Here is an 18,408-nt window from a genome sequence, read left to right on the forward strand (position 1 = left end):
ATTTGGCACTAATTGGCATCATTGTTGGTAGTTTCGTCAAAGAAATCAAGTTTGAATGAGTCTGGAAATTGAACTACCCTCCAGCCCTCAGAGAAGATCACTCCAGGTCAGGATTGTGACATACTGAGGGAGTGAAATGAAGGAAACTAACATTCCACTGCCTCTGCTTTATTTGTTCTGTGGATAAATAAATTGAGGGCTTGAGTCTCCAAGGCTGTCAGTGTGCCATCTATGACAGACTTCCATTAGAGAAAAAGAAAAAGCAACCACATGTTCAAATTGGGCCTGATGGTTACAGACAAGGCTTTCTATGTTGTTTCCAGTTTATCTTTATGCACGGAACTTACACGACAAAATATTTCTTGAGTAAGATAAGACTGAAAACTTTTGTGTGTATGTGTGACTTGTACTTTGTACTCAGATGGCCTACTTTAAAAACCAAACTAGCCCTGTTCTTTACATTGAATTGGCTTTGCAGCTCTGGGAGCTGTGACATGCTGAAGTGTTAGATTATAAATGAAGAGTGGCATATCCAGTATCAGTATTGTTGTATTTGTAACCTCTAGCGTTTTAAATCCCATTTCCCCCCAGGATCTCCTGCCCTTACTGGCACTGGAACTATTGCTGTCACAGTGGATGATGTCAATGACAATGTTCCTACATTTGCCTTTAAGATGTATTCCACCACCATTCCAGAGGATGCACCTACAGGGACGGATATTTTGCTAGTAAACTCTTCAGATGCTGATGCTTCAATTAATGCAGTTATCAGGTATGGCCTTTACTTTTGATGGATTTAATGTTGCCTGATGTATCACATGAAGAAGATGAAGGCTTTTCCTACTGCTCATCACCACCACCTAAATACTAAAGACAAACAAGGATGGTGATTTGTACATGGCAATATTGTTTCATCAAATCTGGGATTGTTAAAAATCTTCTAAATGGTAATCTGAAGACATGATATTGCAATTTATTTTTAAAATCTGCCAAGTTAAAAGCAAATTTAATTTAAACTCATCTGAGTTTAACTGATTTCTAAAACTTTGGATCCCTCTAAACACAAAGAGAAACATGGATAAAGCAGATATATTTAGCAGACTGCCTAACGACCATAAATTGGCCAAATGCCATAGGTTGGACTAGTGTACATAGCAGTAATATGTCAAATAAAATGGAGATGAATGGGATCATCCATGATGAAATGGAACAGAGAGAGTTTGTTACCTCGCTGCTTCCTGTTAACTTTGTATAGTCTTTAAAAAAAGACTATACAGGTCGAATTCAGCCCTCAGCTGTGCAAGTGTAGCTCCCTCTGATGGGACACAATTGGATATAAAGGTTGTAATTAAGAAGGCTTAATTAATTAGTGCTTCTAAAGTATTTTTATATTCATTGATGGAAGTCACTAAAAAAGTAGAAACTATTATTCTTGAAAGTTGACCAAATCTAGAAGTTTAAATCTGTTGACCTTTGAAATTGGGGAGTACACCTCTACCTAGATATAACGCGACCCAGTATAACACGAATTCGGATATATCGTGGTAAAGCAGTGCTCGGGGGGGGAGGGGTCGGGGCTGCACACTCCGGTCGATCAAAGCAAGTTCAATATAACGCGATTTCACCTATAACTCTGTAAGATTTTTTTGGCTCCCGAGGACAGCGTTATATTGAGGTAGAGGTGTAATTTGGATTTCAGAACTCATATACCAACTCAACTCAATAACTAGTGCTGTGGTTGATTGTAAAATTGTATACGTTTGTTGTTCAGTTCTGGTTTGTATTCAGCCAGAATCTCACAAGAATAGTTGGTTTCTGCACTGTGGAACTGAAACCCTAGCCCGATTCAGCTTTGATCTTAGTTACCAAACCTTAAACTTAGTTAGAGCCAGATCTAAATGGCACTTTCTCAGCCACTTCTAATTTTAGGGTCAGATTTTCAGACTTGGGTGTTTAAAGTCAGGTATTCAAGTACCCTTCCCACTAAGCATAAATATGGATTTAGGTGCCTAATTTTAAAGCTCCAAGCTTGAAAACTGGATTTAACAGGAAGAAGAAGAAGAAAGACTTAGCAGTTAGAATAATGTCCAACATGCAACTTATAAGCATCTCTGTATATTGCTGAAGATATACAGTCCATTTAATGATGAATTGGTTCTAGATGCAGAAATATCATTACCCACCTTGCAGTGTCATTTATATATGTTCATGTGGTGACCTTCTTTGATTTGTTGCCAGTGGAGCAAATACATGGGCAACTACTGTGCTTAGTTTGAAGATGAATAAGCAAAACAAATACTACAAAAGGCAAAACGTGAATTGTTTTATCCCATTCAGAAAAATCGATGAAAAGGGAGAGTTTGGCAGTTTTCTTTTATGTGCAAAATGCTTTGTATAGCTCTACCGGCACAATCATCTTTTTTAACTGGGCAAATTCCTACTGTTGAGCTCTGGCAATAAGCATTTTCAGAGACAAGAATAATGAAGATGTCAGTTACAGGCTAAACATTACCCACTGAGGACTGATGTGTAATGGAATGGAAGGCAGTCTCGTATTAGTTATTAATCACTCCTAACTATTGAAGAAGACCTGTGGGTAATCCTTTCCCTTTTAACTTTTGTGAATACAAATACTAATATCTATGTGCCCTAAAATACACAGCATGGGGATAAAAAAAATAATCTCAATGTCATTTCATCTACTTTTTGTCTTCAAAGTACAGAATAAAATTGCTGTGGTCATAAATATAAAGATACAGAGAACTAGATTGTAGAAAGGTAGACATGTACAAAATATTATATTTCCTTTTTAACCTGCTTGATGCCTAGAATAGGAACTTAGTTTTTTTGGCATTTTTAAAGTCTTGAAAGGCATCCAGATGTAATATTTATAAAATTTGCTACAATTAAGCTTTTAATTCTATGCAATCTTACTTCAAGAACATGATTTTGGAAAGCCTTATTATCTTACAGAAAAGGATCTTTGCAAAGCAAAGATTATAGTGTTTATGTCTGGTGATCAGAAATTATCAAAGTGCCTTCAAAGTGTCTTTAAAGTAATATGAACTGTTTTGGAGGACTTATTTATCAGCCTTTATCATTTCATCCACTGTCATCTCAAAGTGGAATAGTAAAGAGAAATGGTTCTTTCAAGTGTAGCCATTTAAAACAAAATTGTTTGTTTGGGGTTTTTTTTAGTCTTAGGATAAACTTTGCTTTGCTTGGGCATTATTTGTCCAGATTCATCATTCAGATAATACATGTATTAATAGTGTATACAATTACAGTAAGACTTGATTTTACAAAACTCTGGCAGAAGGTATAAAGGACTAAATATTTAGGGCCTGCTTTTCAGAGGTGCTAAACACTCAAAGACTTCAGTAAATTCTGTTAAAGTTGAGAGTCCTGAGCACCTCTGAAAATTGGATCTTTAATTTGCAAGACTATTGTGCCAAATTCTGAATCAAGAGTCCCACATCAAGCCAAAAATAACCAAACCAAAACAAAAAAACAACCCCCCCCCCCCAAAAGTTATGCAAGAATCAGATAAATCTCTGGGAGAGGCAACCTGATGATATATACACAAATCCTAAGTATAGCTCTTTTTCTTCTGTTTTCTGTGCGATATAACCTAGTGTCATTAAAAAAGGTTGATGCAGGTGTGTTACACCCAAAGGTCACATGTAGACATATAAGGAAAGACCAAATTTTGTGCACATCAGTCACAAAAGTCATTCCAGGACAGAATGCAGGACTACACAGAACTTTGCAAGGCCATTTCATGAACAGCTGGCCTTGTCCAGAGGATCATATAGTAATAAAACTACTTACTGCTGATCTTATTTTGAATAATTTGGGGGTTCTGTTAAATTGTAGTCTATGGTTAGTATCTTCCTTGTTTGCAGTGAATTCTGCAGCGGGAAAGCCATTACATATGAGTACCCTGTGGCCACAATTTTCTAGTAGATGGGATTCTGAAGCCCAACGCCTTGTAACTTATGTCTAAGGAATATTCAGATAGAGTAAAGTCAAAATACAAGACTAAATGCTTGACATGAATCTGCACTATTGGGCCTCTATCCAGGGAGTGGGGTGTAGGAATCACCTGGTCTGGAAACTGATCAGAGAATATAGCCCATGGATATTTGAAGCTAGTTTATATGAAGTGGATTATATCCATTTTGCTATGAAATGTGGTTTTTTCGGATTGTGAAGGGGTCAACTCACCGCTGGTGCCTCCTTGTGGCTGGGTGTGGTGTAGCAGTTCCCTGGTTGTCTGAGAAGCTCCTGGCTGCAGTCTGCCCATTCCTTAGAAGCTGAGGGTTGAAGGTCTGTTCTCTTCACTCGTCTGCAACCTAGTTCTGCTCCCCTTTTAAGCTCCTTCTGCAGCCTTGCAGGTGAGGTGGGGCAGGACTGGCTGAGTCCAGAGCAGCTCCTTAACTCTTCGTTGTCCAGTGTGGGGTTTATATACCCTATCACAGGAGTAATACCTGGAGTTTAGGTCACTTTTCATAAATACAGTATGTCAAACATAGACTCTGGTCCTGCAATTGGCTCCTTCCAGCACGGAGTCCCATTGACTTCAGTGGGGTTCCTCAGAGGCAAACCCTTGTGCCAGCTCAGAACACCACTGAAGACAGTGGAATTCCACATGGGTCCAAGGATCTGCCAGTGTGGAGTCAGTTGTGGGACTGGATCCATGGTTTGTAAATATATAGCATGCCCTTGTAAATCAGTACCTGCAAAGGACAAGCATGTAAGACAACAATGTAGCAATATTTTGTAATACCAACATGTTTTTATTTTCCATTGTATACCTTAGGGTATGTCTTCACTACCCGCCGATCCGGCGGGTAGCAATCGGTCTATCGGGGATCGACTTACCGCGTCTAGTGAAGACGTGGTAAAATCGATCCCTGATCGCTCTGCCGTCGACTCCGGAAATCCACCTCGGCAAGAGGCGGCAGCGGAGTCGGCGGCAGCGCGGCAGCGGTCGACTTTCCCCCATCCTCACCGCCAGGTAAGCCGACCTAAAATACGCAACTTCAGCTACGGTATTCACGTAGCTGAAGTTGCGTATCTTAGGTCGGACCCCTGCTGCAGTGTAGACCTAGCCTAATTGTAAGAAACCACCTTGTCCCTTCTGCTGCATCATGGCAGCTGTGATGGGCTGAAATTCTCATTGCTGTGAGACTCCACTGTTAAAAGGACAGTCTCAGTGAAGAGTCCTTGGCTCTGGGTTCCACTCCTTGAGGTCCTCCAGAGCTGAGTTTAGTAAATTATAGGATACAGTGAAAGGCACATCTTTTTAGATTATAAGCTTTTTAGGGCAGTAATTCTGATTGATTATGTTTGTACAGATCCTGACACAATGAGGCCCAACCTGATTGTTGCTTTTAGGTGCAGTCACAATATTAACAAATAAAAATCTTGTGAATCTCCATTAAAAATTATGGTCAGTGGATAAATCTGAATTTATTGGCAGAGCATGGGAGTGGGAGATTGGGGTGAGAATGGTTTGATTTGCGGCCAGTTGTTGGCAATACTGATCGTATTTTTTGTAATTATGCTGAAGTTCTGTCCTGGAGCATACCTGTGCTATGGAGTTGTATAGGTTCAGCACATTGTGGATCTCTGTACTTTGTTATGTTTTTTAATTTAAAAAAACTTCTTTCTGGTGTCTTTCTCCATGGAAACACTAGTGTTGTCCTTTAACAAGGATATTGGCAAAAATAGGGTGAGAAAGAGGATGCCTGATGACACTGTCATAGCAGCCTGCGTTAAAAGACACTGCAGGTTAGAGGTGAAATTTGCACATATGCATTCTGTAGTTTGAAGGTTTAGTGAGACTTAAATAGTTCATTAGGCCTTTGGAAGGCTTTCTGCATAAAGGTGAATTTCACCCCAGACTAATATCTCTTTAGCCAGTAAATAATTACACATAGCCATCTTATTAAATAATAGTTAAGCAATTATGAGTATGCCCAGGGCATTTTCTGGGGATTAATTACTTGCTTGGGAGAGTTTATTGCCATTATTTCCAGCTGATTATTGATTCTCTAGGAAATGCCCTGGCCTATGTGAATATTCCTGTCTAACCCATTTTGATTTAAAATAAGCAGCAAAAATAATATTCCTATGTATTTTTTTCATACAACCATTCTTGTTCTGGATCAGTACAGAAACATTTAGATTGAACAGTGCTGCTGCTGTTGATTCAGGCATTTCTGAAAAAGCAATTCTCCCTACAATTACATGTTTTGTTTTTATCAGGGTTATAATACCATAGACTGGAATTATCCACTTCAACCTTTTGTTTGCATTTGAAAAATTGTACAATTCATTATATTATCTGGTCATCTGGAAAAAAATAATAATCTATAACGCATCAAAAATCATTGGAGATCCATACTTCTGCTCAAAACAAAAATCTAATCTATCCATCTAAGTAATCCAAGAGTGTCAGTAAGATGGAGCCCAGCCTATCTAATGAGCTATAGTATCATTTTTTCTGGACATCAGTACTTTACAAATACATGATTTGACATATTAAAAGGCAAGGGAAATGGGAGCAGAATTTGGCCTCTTACTTAAGATCAATCTGTCCCTGCTGATACCAAGTGAATTACTCTGGATTAAAATTGGTGGAAACAAAAGCAGGCTTTTGCTCAGGACCACAAAATGATACAAACTAGAAGTTCTTTCTACCATTTTACAGTAAAATAATCCTTTTGTTATTCACAAATCCTTACTACTGTTTACAAATCCTTAGTCCTCATTGCATTTTACAGATTCAGATTGGCAGGTCTCAGCCTTGTGGGATAATATTTAGTCTGTTAGTGTGTCAGCTTTAACAGTCAGGCTCCAGTCTTGAGAGACTGCTCTATTCTATCCCCAAAAGTACTGAAGTTAATTCTGCTCCACCTTCATCTGTATAAAGCAACCAGATTTTGTCAGTCCCTTGAAGGGTCACTTAAAACAAGTTTCAAACTCCAGCGGTTCACTCTAATTCCAAGAGAGCAGAACAGGCTCCATTCTACTTAGATCATTTCCTGTCTTCATCCATAATGTTAACGTAAAGGTATTGAATGAGCGTTCCCAAACTTGAGCAAAGTCCTAAAAAGAATGAAGTGAAACCTGCCTTAAGTGACTGCCCAAAATATCAGCAAATCCTCAGTTGCCCAGTAAATATGGTCTTTAACTTAAGATCAAACTTAATTGCACCAGTAAAATGGGGATTATTTACAGTAGTCTCTTAAACAAGAGGAGCCGTTTACTGGAGTTGATCCTTTGTGCAGGTTTCACAGTATACTGAATATTGAAGGTCTGTAAAGCAGAGTAGAAGTTTAGATTAGAGAAGCGCTGAGTTAGGTGTATTAATGAGTATTTCCCACCTTTGTGTACTCTTTGGCACCACAAATGGTGGGGAGCTGGAAAGTTTCCTAGATATCTCCTAGAGATACTGCCTCTAGTGCTGCCCAACGCAATTGTACAACATTTTGGGATAGTTCAATTTGGAGGCCAAAACTTGTGGATACATGGCAAAATACCAAACTCAGATGCAGATGTCTGATCCCTTTTTTTAGTTAAGTACACACTGTTTCTTTTCCATCTTTAGTTTATTATCGTTTATTGTTATTTTTATTACTATAGCACAGAGAAGCCCTTGGACCCCATTGTGCTAGGTATTGTACACAGAACAAAAAGATAGTTACTGCCTCGAAGAGTTTACAATCCAAGTATAAGACAAGAGAAAACAAATGGATACAGACAGATGGGAAAGCACAAGGAAAGAATGTGACAATATTGGTCAGCATGATAGTAGTTTAGTAGCTTAAATATTTATTATTATCATAATAGAGTTTCTTTCTTATGAGCATACTAATAGAAAGTGTCTTGTCTTTTTTTTTTTTTTTTTTTTGTCTTTTGAACAGCTATAGTCTTATTGGTGGTAATTCACAATTCACAATCAACCCATCAACAGGACAGATCATCACCAGTGCATTACTAGATAGAGAGTCTAAGGAGAACTACACCTTAGTAGTTGTGGCCTGCGATGGTGGCTTTCCCAAAGCCCTTTCCAGTTCTACTAGTGTCCTTGTCACTGTTGCCGATGTGAATGACAATCCTCCCAAATTTCAACACCACCCTTATGTCACCCATATTCCATCACCTACAACTTCAGGTAATTTGATAATGGTGGCCCTCCAGGAGATAATGGGATAATGTAAAAACTGATCAAGTGATAGGTCATTCCATAAGAAATTTGTAAAATATATTGCTCTGTAACTATTTTACATTGTCTCTCATGTTTGTGGCACGTGCTGTTGGAAATAATTAACAGAGTTGAGACAGTGAATGGGTTTGGATTAGTATTTATAATGTATTCTTCTGTGTTTTTTTCTCTTCACATCCACATCAAATCATCCTCTTTTGAAGCTCACTAGTTACAGTATATGCAGTATTATCCAGAAGAGCTGATATTTTTGTTTGGCTTGTTATTAATTCACAACACTAATTTTGTAAGGATAGATTAGTTAATCTCTATAAAGAGTTTTGAAGATAAAAAGTTCTATACATTTTATTATTAAGAAAAAGCATACAGGGCAGTTGATGTGACACCTCTTAGTGGACCAAAAAATAAATGCAAGCTTCTGTGGTGAAAAGGTCCCTTTTTCAAGTTGTCATCTCTTGAATCCCCAAATTTGTCTACTCAGATGTCCTCTGGTTAGGGTAGGGAATTTGCCTTCCTATGTGTTTCCAAAGTGTCAAGTACACCTCTGGTTCTGTACAGATAATATTATTTCATTTTTAAAAAGGTAGCACATCATCTACAGTATGTTACACACTTTTAAAATGATTAATTCATGTTTTACTTTACAGGTTATTTCTTTGTGAAGGCAAGAAAGCACTCACGGTCTTAGTCTCATTTATTCTAGGGCCCTTTACAATACTCCGATAGTGCAAAGAAGCCTTACAGTGGGCATGACTTACACTTACACTGTCCTTAAAGTCCCTTTATGCTGGCAGAGTGTTATAACTGGGCCTAAGTATAAATCAGAATCAATCCCTCAAATCTAAAAGAGAAAGAAATGATAAAATTGCATTTAAGAGAAGGGGCAATAACTGCTGTTTCTGCCTTTGAAAATCTCCCCTTCATATGTAAAAGCCCTTCTGTGTCTCTGTGAGGGTCTCAGAAAAGATTTCAAAAATAACTTTTAATGATTCTTGTCCATGTTACATTTTAATTATAAAGGCTTCTCTGGAGACTTCTTAAAGTCAAATATCCTTCCCACCTTGTATAAATATTCATGGATCCTGCATCCTTTGCACACCCAAATTTCACACGACTGTAGGGTTGAGTTGCTTGATTATACAGTTTATGTTTAAACACATATAAATACAACAGAAGTGGAAAATCCTGAATTGCCACATTTATTAATATTTTTCATGTATACGATGAGCACTTGTGGAATATATTAAATATAGAATGTTAATATCCCTCTTGAAAAATCATAATGTTCCATAAATAATAGATGTCTAATTATTAACGGAGCTTATTCAGTTTTTTAATAGCTTTATAAAATACCTGAAATATAGGGATGGATGTGATTACTTAGTGAGGTTTTTAAATTGTGTAATTAAGAGACTGTATATTGCAGTGAAATTGCAGTAGGATTCACTACTCAGCAGATTAAAATAATCATTCCAGGGGCACCATGATGTCCTCTAAAGTGCATACTGGTTTATTGTCATATTTATTCTTTGCAGGTTTTTGTCTAATGGTAATCCCAAGACATTCATATACATACAGTGATCACAATTAAAAAGTGTCTTAAACTGAAAGATTCTACCAGATTTAAAATGGAATAACTCTGGAACCCCTAATCTTTCAAAACAGAAGAAAGTTGTAAAGTATGATCACTGCATGTATCATAAATTTACAAAATTGCATATTGCTCTCATTGCAAGGCTCTAACTCTCTGTACATACAAACATACATGTTCCCTGTATAGAAGATTTTTATTTTCCTTTTAAAGAAATAAAGTATCACATTGCCAGGACTTGTGTCTAGTCTTCTAAATTTTTAGTGATTCCAAACTGTGTTTTTGAAGGAATGATTTATTTTGTCCATACTTCCTCCCCCTTTCAGAACAACAATATCAACAAAGACCTTTGTTGTACAAGATGAAACTTCATACATTATGAGCACAGCTGATCTGAGATCAGTAACATATGGGTAGATTTCTTGTTGAAGGTTTCATTTTCATGCATTTAGGCAGCATACATGACTTATCCAATATTATCAGGTTGTGCCCTGCAATTTTTTAATATAAAACTTTTTTTAATTAGAAAAGAAAAAAATGTCAAAATACAGTCAAAGTCATAATTTCTTTGGACTTCACTAACTTAAAAAACAGGAAATAAAATTAAATAAAACATGTTTTTTTTTAAAAAATCCAAAAGCTGAAAACCTGTATGCCAAGCTTCAACTAAAAGGACATTTTAGAATCCCCTCAAACTACTCAAAAAAGCTGTTGATGATAATGGGTTTGGCAGGCACAGCACTAATTGTAGTAGAATGTGGTGTAATGTGATAGTCTCAAAGACAATAATATAGTTTCTTGCCATGATTACTTCGCAGTGGTCTTAATGCACACTTGGAGACGAGAATACAGTCTGGCTGCTTTAATTTTTGTAGCAGGATAAAAAATGGTGTTCTGACAAGTCATCACAACCACATAAAATTAATGTGCCTAACTGAAGCAGAACTCTTAATTTTGTCCCAATCTTGTCAAGTTCAAGTATTGTAATACTGCTGACTTTTGGTGTTCTTCATCTGGCAGTTCCTCCCTTTGGGGTATATAATGTTGCTCTCTGAAAAATAGCAACAAGAAGAAATGGTTTAAGGGGACTGTCAAAGTCACTCTTGTCCCTCGCAGATTTTGCCTTCAGAGTTTGAAAAGTACATAATTTATATAGATAACTGGTGTGAGCCAAGCTTCAGCACTAGCAAAAACAGTGAATGGATGTCCAGCATAGTGGACATTCGGCATCAAATCTTCAAAAGCGTGCATACACAACTTAGGCAGACAAGTACCCAAATACATGTGTGTGTGTTGGATTTGCATGTGCAGACAGGTATGTGCAAGTGCAAACCCAAACTGTCCACGTATGCTGGAGAACTGGCACACTTAAATACTATGTGTACACATTATGAAGGTTGGTCATACAATACATGCAAAACATAGAATAATTTAAAATATTAAATACCATGCAATGTATTACAATTACAGTTTTCATATATTTTACTTAGCGAATACTGTGAAAATGGGATGCTAAAGTTTCGGAAAGTCAGAGGCCCATTTGCTTATAGGCACTGACATCTGTACATACACATACTGCATTTATTTATTTATTTATTTTTGTGAACACACCTGATTTTCAGGCACAAATGTGGATGTATGCACATGCATGCATTTTGTGTGCGTGTGTGTGTGCGCATGCAAGTAGACCTGAGTGGTTGAAAATTTGGCTTAATATTTCATATTCTCTTTTATCCTTACGAAAAAGGGTTAATTGTCAGAACAGCATCAGGTTACCATGAAAAACCACAGGACTGGTGTGCATAATTCCCTATGCTTCACATTGAAAAATTACTTTGCAATGTCCTATTTTTGTTACACAAAATTAATTATCCACTTTGTTCTTCTTGGCAGGTTCGTTTGTGTTTGCTGTGACAGTCACTGATGCTGATTCTGGGCCCAATGCTGAGCTTCATTATTCCCTCATGGGAAAGAACTCTGAAAAATTCCACATTGACCCAACAAGGGGGGCAATTATGACTGCTGACCCCCTGACAGGGGCTTCTGAAGTGACTTTTTCCGTTCACGTAAAAGATGGTGGTCTGTATCCAAAAACAGACTCTACAACAGTAACTGTGAGATTTGCGAACAAAGCAGATTTCCCTCAAGTTCGAGCTGAGCAACAGACATTCATATTTCCTGAAAATCAAGCAATTGGTACCCTTGTCACCACTGTTTCTGGGTATTCATCCAGGGGGGGTTCCTTGTCATACTACATTGCTAGCGGTAACCTTGGCAATACCTTCCAAATTGACCAACTAACAGGACAGTTCTCCATCAGCCAACCTTTGGATTTTGAAGAAATACAGAAATATGTGGTTTGGATTGAGGCCAGAGATACGGGCTTTCCTCCTTTCTCCTCTTATGAGAAATTAGAAGTAACAGTGGTAGATGTCAATGATAATGCACCAGAGTTTGAGCGAGATCCATTTATTGCTGAAATAATGGAGAACCTTTCACCACGTAAAATTCTGACTCTCACTGCTGTGGACAAGGACAGTGGCCCAAATGGACAGCTGAACTATGAAATAATTGGTGGCAATAAAGAAAATAGTTTCAGTATTAGTCGAGCCACGGGTGAAATTAGAAGTGTCAGACCTTTGGACAGGGAAAACTTGGCTCGCTACATGCTAACCATCAAAGTTTCAGACAGAGGTACCCCTCTTCAGAGCACCACAGTAAAAGTTATTGTTAATATTTTAGATGAAAATGATAATGCTCCCAGGTTTTCTCAGATATTCAGTGCTCCAGTGCCTGAAAATGCACCTCTGGGTTACACAGTTACACGAGTCACAACTTCAGATGAAGACATTGGTGTGAATGCTATCAGCAGGTACTCCATAAGGGATACAAGTCTTCCATTTAACATAAATCCCAGTACCGGGGACATTACAGTCAGTCGACACCTAAACAGGGAAGATACAGACCGCTATAGAATCAGAGTTTCTGCACATGATTCTGGGTGGACTGTAAGCACAGATGTGACTATATTTGTGACAGACGTCAATGATAATGCCCCACGATTCACAAAAACATCCTATTACTTAGATTGTCCTGAGCTTACTGAGGTTGGATTAAAAGTAACTCAGGTTTCAGCAATAGATCCCGATGAAGGATCTAATGGCCAAGTTTTCTACTTCATAAAATCCCAGTCTGAGTTCTTCCGAATTAATGCTACCACAGGGGAGATTTTCAATAAGCAATATTTAAGGTATCAAAATTCCAGTGGTTCCAGCAACATCAATATCAACAGGCACAGCTTCATAGTTACTTCTTCAGACCGAGGCAGTCCTTCTTTGCTCAGTGAGACAACAGTCACAATCAACATAGTGGATAGCAATGACAATATACCACAGTTTCTTGCTAGTAAATATTTTACCCCTGTGACTAAAAATGTAGCAGTTGGTACTAAATTAATTAAAGTTACTGCAGTTGATGATAAGGATTTTGGACTGAATTCTGAAGTTGAATACTTCATTTCTAATGAAAAGAACACTGACAAATTTAAGCTGGACAGCACTACAGGCTGGATTTCTGTAGCATCTTCACTCATGACTGATTTGAACCAAAACTTTCTGCTTATGGTAAAAGCAAAGGATAAAGGCAATCCTCCCCTCTCCTCTGAGGTTACTGTTCAAATAGTTATCACAGAGGAAAACTACCATACACCTGAGTTCTCTCAAAGCCATATAAGTGTTACTATCCCTGAGAGTCATGTTGTTGGAGCAGTTGTCAGAACTGTTTCAGCAAGGGATAGGGATGCTGCTATGAATGGACTAATCACATATAATATTTCTTCAGGAAATGAGGCTGGTATCTTTGCTATTAATACATCTACAGGGGCATTAACTCTAGCCAAACCCCTTGATTATGAGTTATGCCAAAATCATGAGATGATTGTTAGTGCTACAGATGGAGGATGGGTAGCTAGAACAGGTTACTGCAGTGTCACGGTTAATGTTATTGATGTGAATGATAATTCTCCAATATTCAGCACAGAAGACTACTTCCCTAATGTATTAGAAAATGCCCCAAGTGGGACAACTGTTATCCGTCTAAATGCAACTGATGCCGATTCTGGACCTAATGCCATGATTGCATATGCAGTTCAGTCCTCAGATAGTGATCTCTTTGTCATTGATCCCAACACAGGAATTATCACCACCCAAGGGTTCTTAGACTATGAAACAAAACAAAGTTATCATCTAACTGTGAAAGCTTTTAATGTTCCAGATGAAGAGCGATGCAGTTTTGCTAGTGTCAACATCCAATTAGAAGGAACAAATGAGTATGTACCACGTTTTGTGTCCAAGCTTTACTATTTTGAGATCTCTGAAGCAGCTTCTAAAGGCATGGTTGTGGGAGAAGTCTTTGCAAGTGACCGTGATATGGGAACCGATGGAGAAGTCCACTATGTTATCTTTGGCAGTAGCAGAAAGAAAGGTTTCCAGATTAATGAGAAGAGTGGACAGATTTATGTTTCAGGTCCTCTTGACAGAGAAAAGGAAGAACGTATCTCTTTGAAAGTTCTTGCAAAAAATTTTGGGAGCATTCGTGGTGCAGATGTAGATGAAGTAATTGTAAATATCACTGTCTTAGATGCTAATGATCCTCCAGTTTTTAGCCTACAGGTTTACAATATACAAATCAGTGAAGGCGTTCCTCCAGGGACCCATGTCACATTTGTAAGTGCCTTTGATTCAGATTCCGTCCCAAGTTGGAGCAGGTTCTCCTATTTTATTGGTTCTGGGAATGACAATGGTGCCTTTTCTATCAATCCACAAACAGGACAGGTTACCGTCACTGCAGAATTGGACAGAGAAACTTTACCTGTCTACAACCTGACTGTGTTAGCAATTGATTCAGGAACACCTTCAGCAACAGGAAGTGCCTCTTTATTGGTAACATTGGAAGATATCAACGATAATGGACCTACCTTGTCCACCAGACAGGGAGAAGTAATGGAAAATAATCGTGCCGGAACTCTTGTGATGACACTTCAGTCGTCAGATCCTGATCTCCCTCCAAATCAAGGCCCCTTTACCTACTACTTGCTTAGCACTGGCCCTGCAACCAGTTATTTTAGTCTTAACACTGCAGGAATTTTGACCACAACTAGGGAAATTGACAGAGAGCAAATAGGCGACTTCTACTTGTCAGTGATTACCAGAGACTCTGGCATTCCTCAGATGTCTTCCACAGGAACTGTACAAATAAAGGTAATAGACCAAAATGACAATCCATCGCAACCTAGAACAGTAGAGATCTTTGTTCATTATTATGGCAACCTATTCCCAGGTGGAATTTTAGGCAGTGTGAAACCCCAGGATCCAGATGTTTTAGACAGCTTCCGATGTTCCCTCACTTCAGGAGTTACAAGCCTCTTTAATATTCCAGAGGGTACTTGTGACCTGAATTCCCAGGCAAGGTCCACAGATGGAACATTTGACCTGACAGTTCTTAGCAATGATGGGTTACACAATGCAGTTACTAGCAGTGTTCGAGTTTTCTTTGCAGGGTTCAGTAATGCCACAATTGACAGCAGCATCCTTCTTCGCCTTAGCGTGCAAACCGTGAGAGATTTTTTGACCAATCACTACCTTCACTTCCTGCGTATTGCCAGTTCACAGTTACCCGGATTAGGAACTGCTGTGCAGCTCTATGGGGTTTATGAAGAGAGTAACAGAACCTTCCTGATGGCAGCTGTGAAACGGAACAACAATCAGTATGTGAATCCCAGTGGCGTGGCTACCTTCTTTGAGAGCATCAAAGAAATCCTTTTCCGTCAGAGTGGAGTACGGATAGAGTCTGTGGATCATGATTCATGTGTTCAAAGTCCATGTCAAAATGGAGGAAGCTGCTTGAGAAGGCTGGCTGTGAAACCTGTTTTTAAAAGCCACGAGAGTATCCCAGTAATCATCATGGCAAATGAACCTCTGCAGCCCTTCGTGTGCAGGTGCATGCCAGGGTATGATGGTAATTTGTGTGAAACTGACATTGACGAATGTCTCCCATCCCCTTGCCACAATGATGGGACTTGCCACAACCTAGTGGGAGGATTCTCATGCAATTGTCCAGATGGTTTTACCGGAATGGCCTGTGAGAGAGACATCAATGAGTGCCTGTCCAGCCCTTGTAAAAATGGCGCTGTCTGCCAGAACTTCCCAGGAAGCTTCAACTGTGTTTGTAAAACTGGATATACAGGTATGATCTTTTTTTCCTTCTGGAATTAGTATGAAACAGAGAGAGGGTAAAAATGTCTTTTGAGTACCAGTTAGCAGCTGCTCCAGCTATGATTATCAGTCTTAGTATGAGTATTCAAAATAAGCAGAGGAATAATCAAAATAAGAAGCTGACAATAAATAAAACTGAGCAAAGAAAATAAGATGCTGACAGAAACATTGTCCTTATTGTTCTGTCCTCAGGCAAATATCACCCTGCAGATCCATGTTAGAAAAAAGGGATTTCACAAAAGCTGTCCCATTTTTTAAATATGCTGCATCCAGTTCCAATATTTTAAAATATTATTTTCCTATTATTATTATTTATATTACAGGACCACATATACTAAATTCTGGACAGACATGTAGGGAAAGTCAGTCTCTGCCCCAAATTTCTTACAATCATATAAGACAAAAACAGATGAGGGGGAGGGGGAAGGAAACAACATAAAAGCAGAGTGATCAGGGACAGAGGCACATGTATGTTGTTTCCATGTTTTGTCTGTTTATGTTTTGTTTTCAGTCAATAATATAAATGTTACATTTTTATCACTTCGGAGAATTTTTCTGTAATATTTGTAAAGTGTTCAAACACAGCAGCACCTAAAATGAAAAAGTTGAGATCTCTCTCAAACAGCATGCTGCAATTCACTCTGGTAAATGGGAGTTTGCACTCTGCACTGCCATGTGGAAAAAATGCAGTACATTTGTCCAATCAGCAAGGGCAGAATGCTACTGGAGGATTAAATTCACTCCTCCCTGTACAGAAAGAAAGGAGTCACTGGGCATGGGACCCTTTTGGCCATTTTAGAAGAAATATCAACAGGTTCAAAGCACAGACCCTTGCAGGCCTCCTTTGCTGTGAGAACAGACAGTCCTAGGCTTCAGTTGAAAGTAGGAAGATGTGTTTAGCCGTAGAATTTTCAAGGAGACAGAGAACCACTCAAGAATCAGCACAAGACAATTTATCAAAGCCTTGCACTATTTAATTTGCCAATTAAAATTATTTCAGCATGGTTATCTGACAGTCTTAAACGACTTAATTATTTAGGCTGTGATTCAGGACAAGCATCCCTATTCAGGACAGCACTAAAGTGTGCTTAACTATAAGCACATGCTTAAGTCCCATTGAAATCATGTGCTTAAATGCTTTCCTGAGTCAGAGTCACAGTATGCTTTGCAAAATAATGTTCTTGGACTGGTGTGACTTATTGCATAGGTGTAAGCGGACCTTTATTTGAGTACTAAGGGTGTAAATAGAAAACTAGGATTGGCTTTTTTAGGTTTTTGTTTTTTGAAGGATGTAAAATTGTTATTATTCTGAAACATTTGAAAAATTCAAACAAAAGTTTACAAACGTATTTGTATTAGCTAGATTTGACACTTTTTTTCTAGTGAAGATCCTGAAGGATAAATATTTTATATAATTAAATATTTCATCTATACTTAGAGAGAGATGTGGAGAATAGGGGATAGTTGCATATAAAAATACATACTATGGAGCTAGGCATCTTCTTAGTTTTATTTATGCCTACAGATGTTGTTTTTAAAGGGCAGAAAAACTAACATTCTAGTAACTTTCATTCTTCTTCGAGTGATTGCTCATGTCCATTCAACTAGGTGTGTGTGCTCTCCACATGCACCTCTGCCGGAAGTTTTTCCCTCAGCAGAATCTGTAGGGGACCGGCTCTGGTGCCCCCTGGAGTAGTGTGCATATGCCGTGGCATATAGGGCACCGCCAGCCCCCTCCACCCTCAGTTCCTTCTTGCCACCAGTGACGGTGCATGGAACTGTTGCTGCTTCAGCTAGCACTGTTACTTCTCGTTGGTTCGAACCCATTTACCTCTTGTATATTATTGTATATAGTTTCTCTCTAGTTTTAGTTTCCCTATTTGTTAGTTAGAGACTTAGTAGGTCCCAAACGGGACTTCGCCTCGGGATGGGGCATGCCCCGGTCCCCAGGATTTAAGCCCTGTGATCACTGTAAAAGGCCTATGCCCATTAGTGATCCACAAAACAGTTGTTTATGGTGCTTGGGTGAAGGTAACATTAGTGATAAGTGCAGAATCTGCAAGTCCTTCAAGCCCAGGATGAAGAAGGAGCATGACATTCACTTGAAAGTTCTCCTTATGGAGTCTGCCCTTACCCCAATGCCAGAGCAGTGCTCCTATTTGGCGCCGAGCAGTGCCACACCAGTACCGTCTGCATGGCACTGGTACGGTCTGCACAGCACCAGTCCCCTTCCGTGGTTCCAGACAAGAAGCCCAGGAAGATGGGGTGAGGAAGGGAAAGGACGAGTCTGGGGTGGACCAAGACCCTGT

The 18,408-nt window shown here is 38.8% G+C and overlaps 1 protein-coding gene across 1 annotated transcript in view; it reads left to right on the forward strand.

The window, feature by feature from the left end:
• FAT4 (FAT atypical cadherin 4) overlaps window positions 1–18,408 on the forward strand; it is a 220,756-nt gene that overhangs the window by 149,381 nt on the left and 52,967 nt on the right. Inside the window, exons 7-9 of the mRNA XM_026647814.2 lie at window positions 592–772; window positions 7,935–8,185; window positions 11,721–16,070. Of these exons, the coding sequence (XP_026503599.1) occupies window positions 592–772; window positions 7,935–8,185; window positions 11,721–16,070 (4,782 nt within the window). The remainder of the gene's footprint in view (window positions 1–591; window positions 773–7,934; window positions 8,186–11,720; window positions 16,071–18,408) is intronic.

Source organism: Terrapene carolina, unplaced genomic scaffold (assembly GCF_002925995.2).
Source record: "Terrapene carolina triunguis isolate 2854851 unplaced genomic scaffold, T_m_triunguis-2.0 Scaffold66, whole genome shotgun sequence".
NCBI lineage: Eukaryota > Metazoa > Chordata > Testudines > Emydidae > Terrapene > Terrapene triunguis.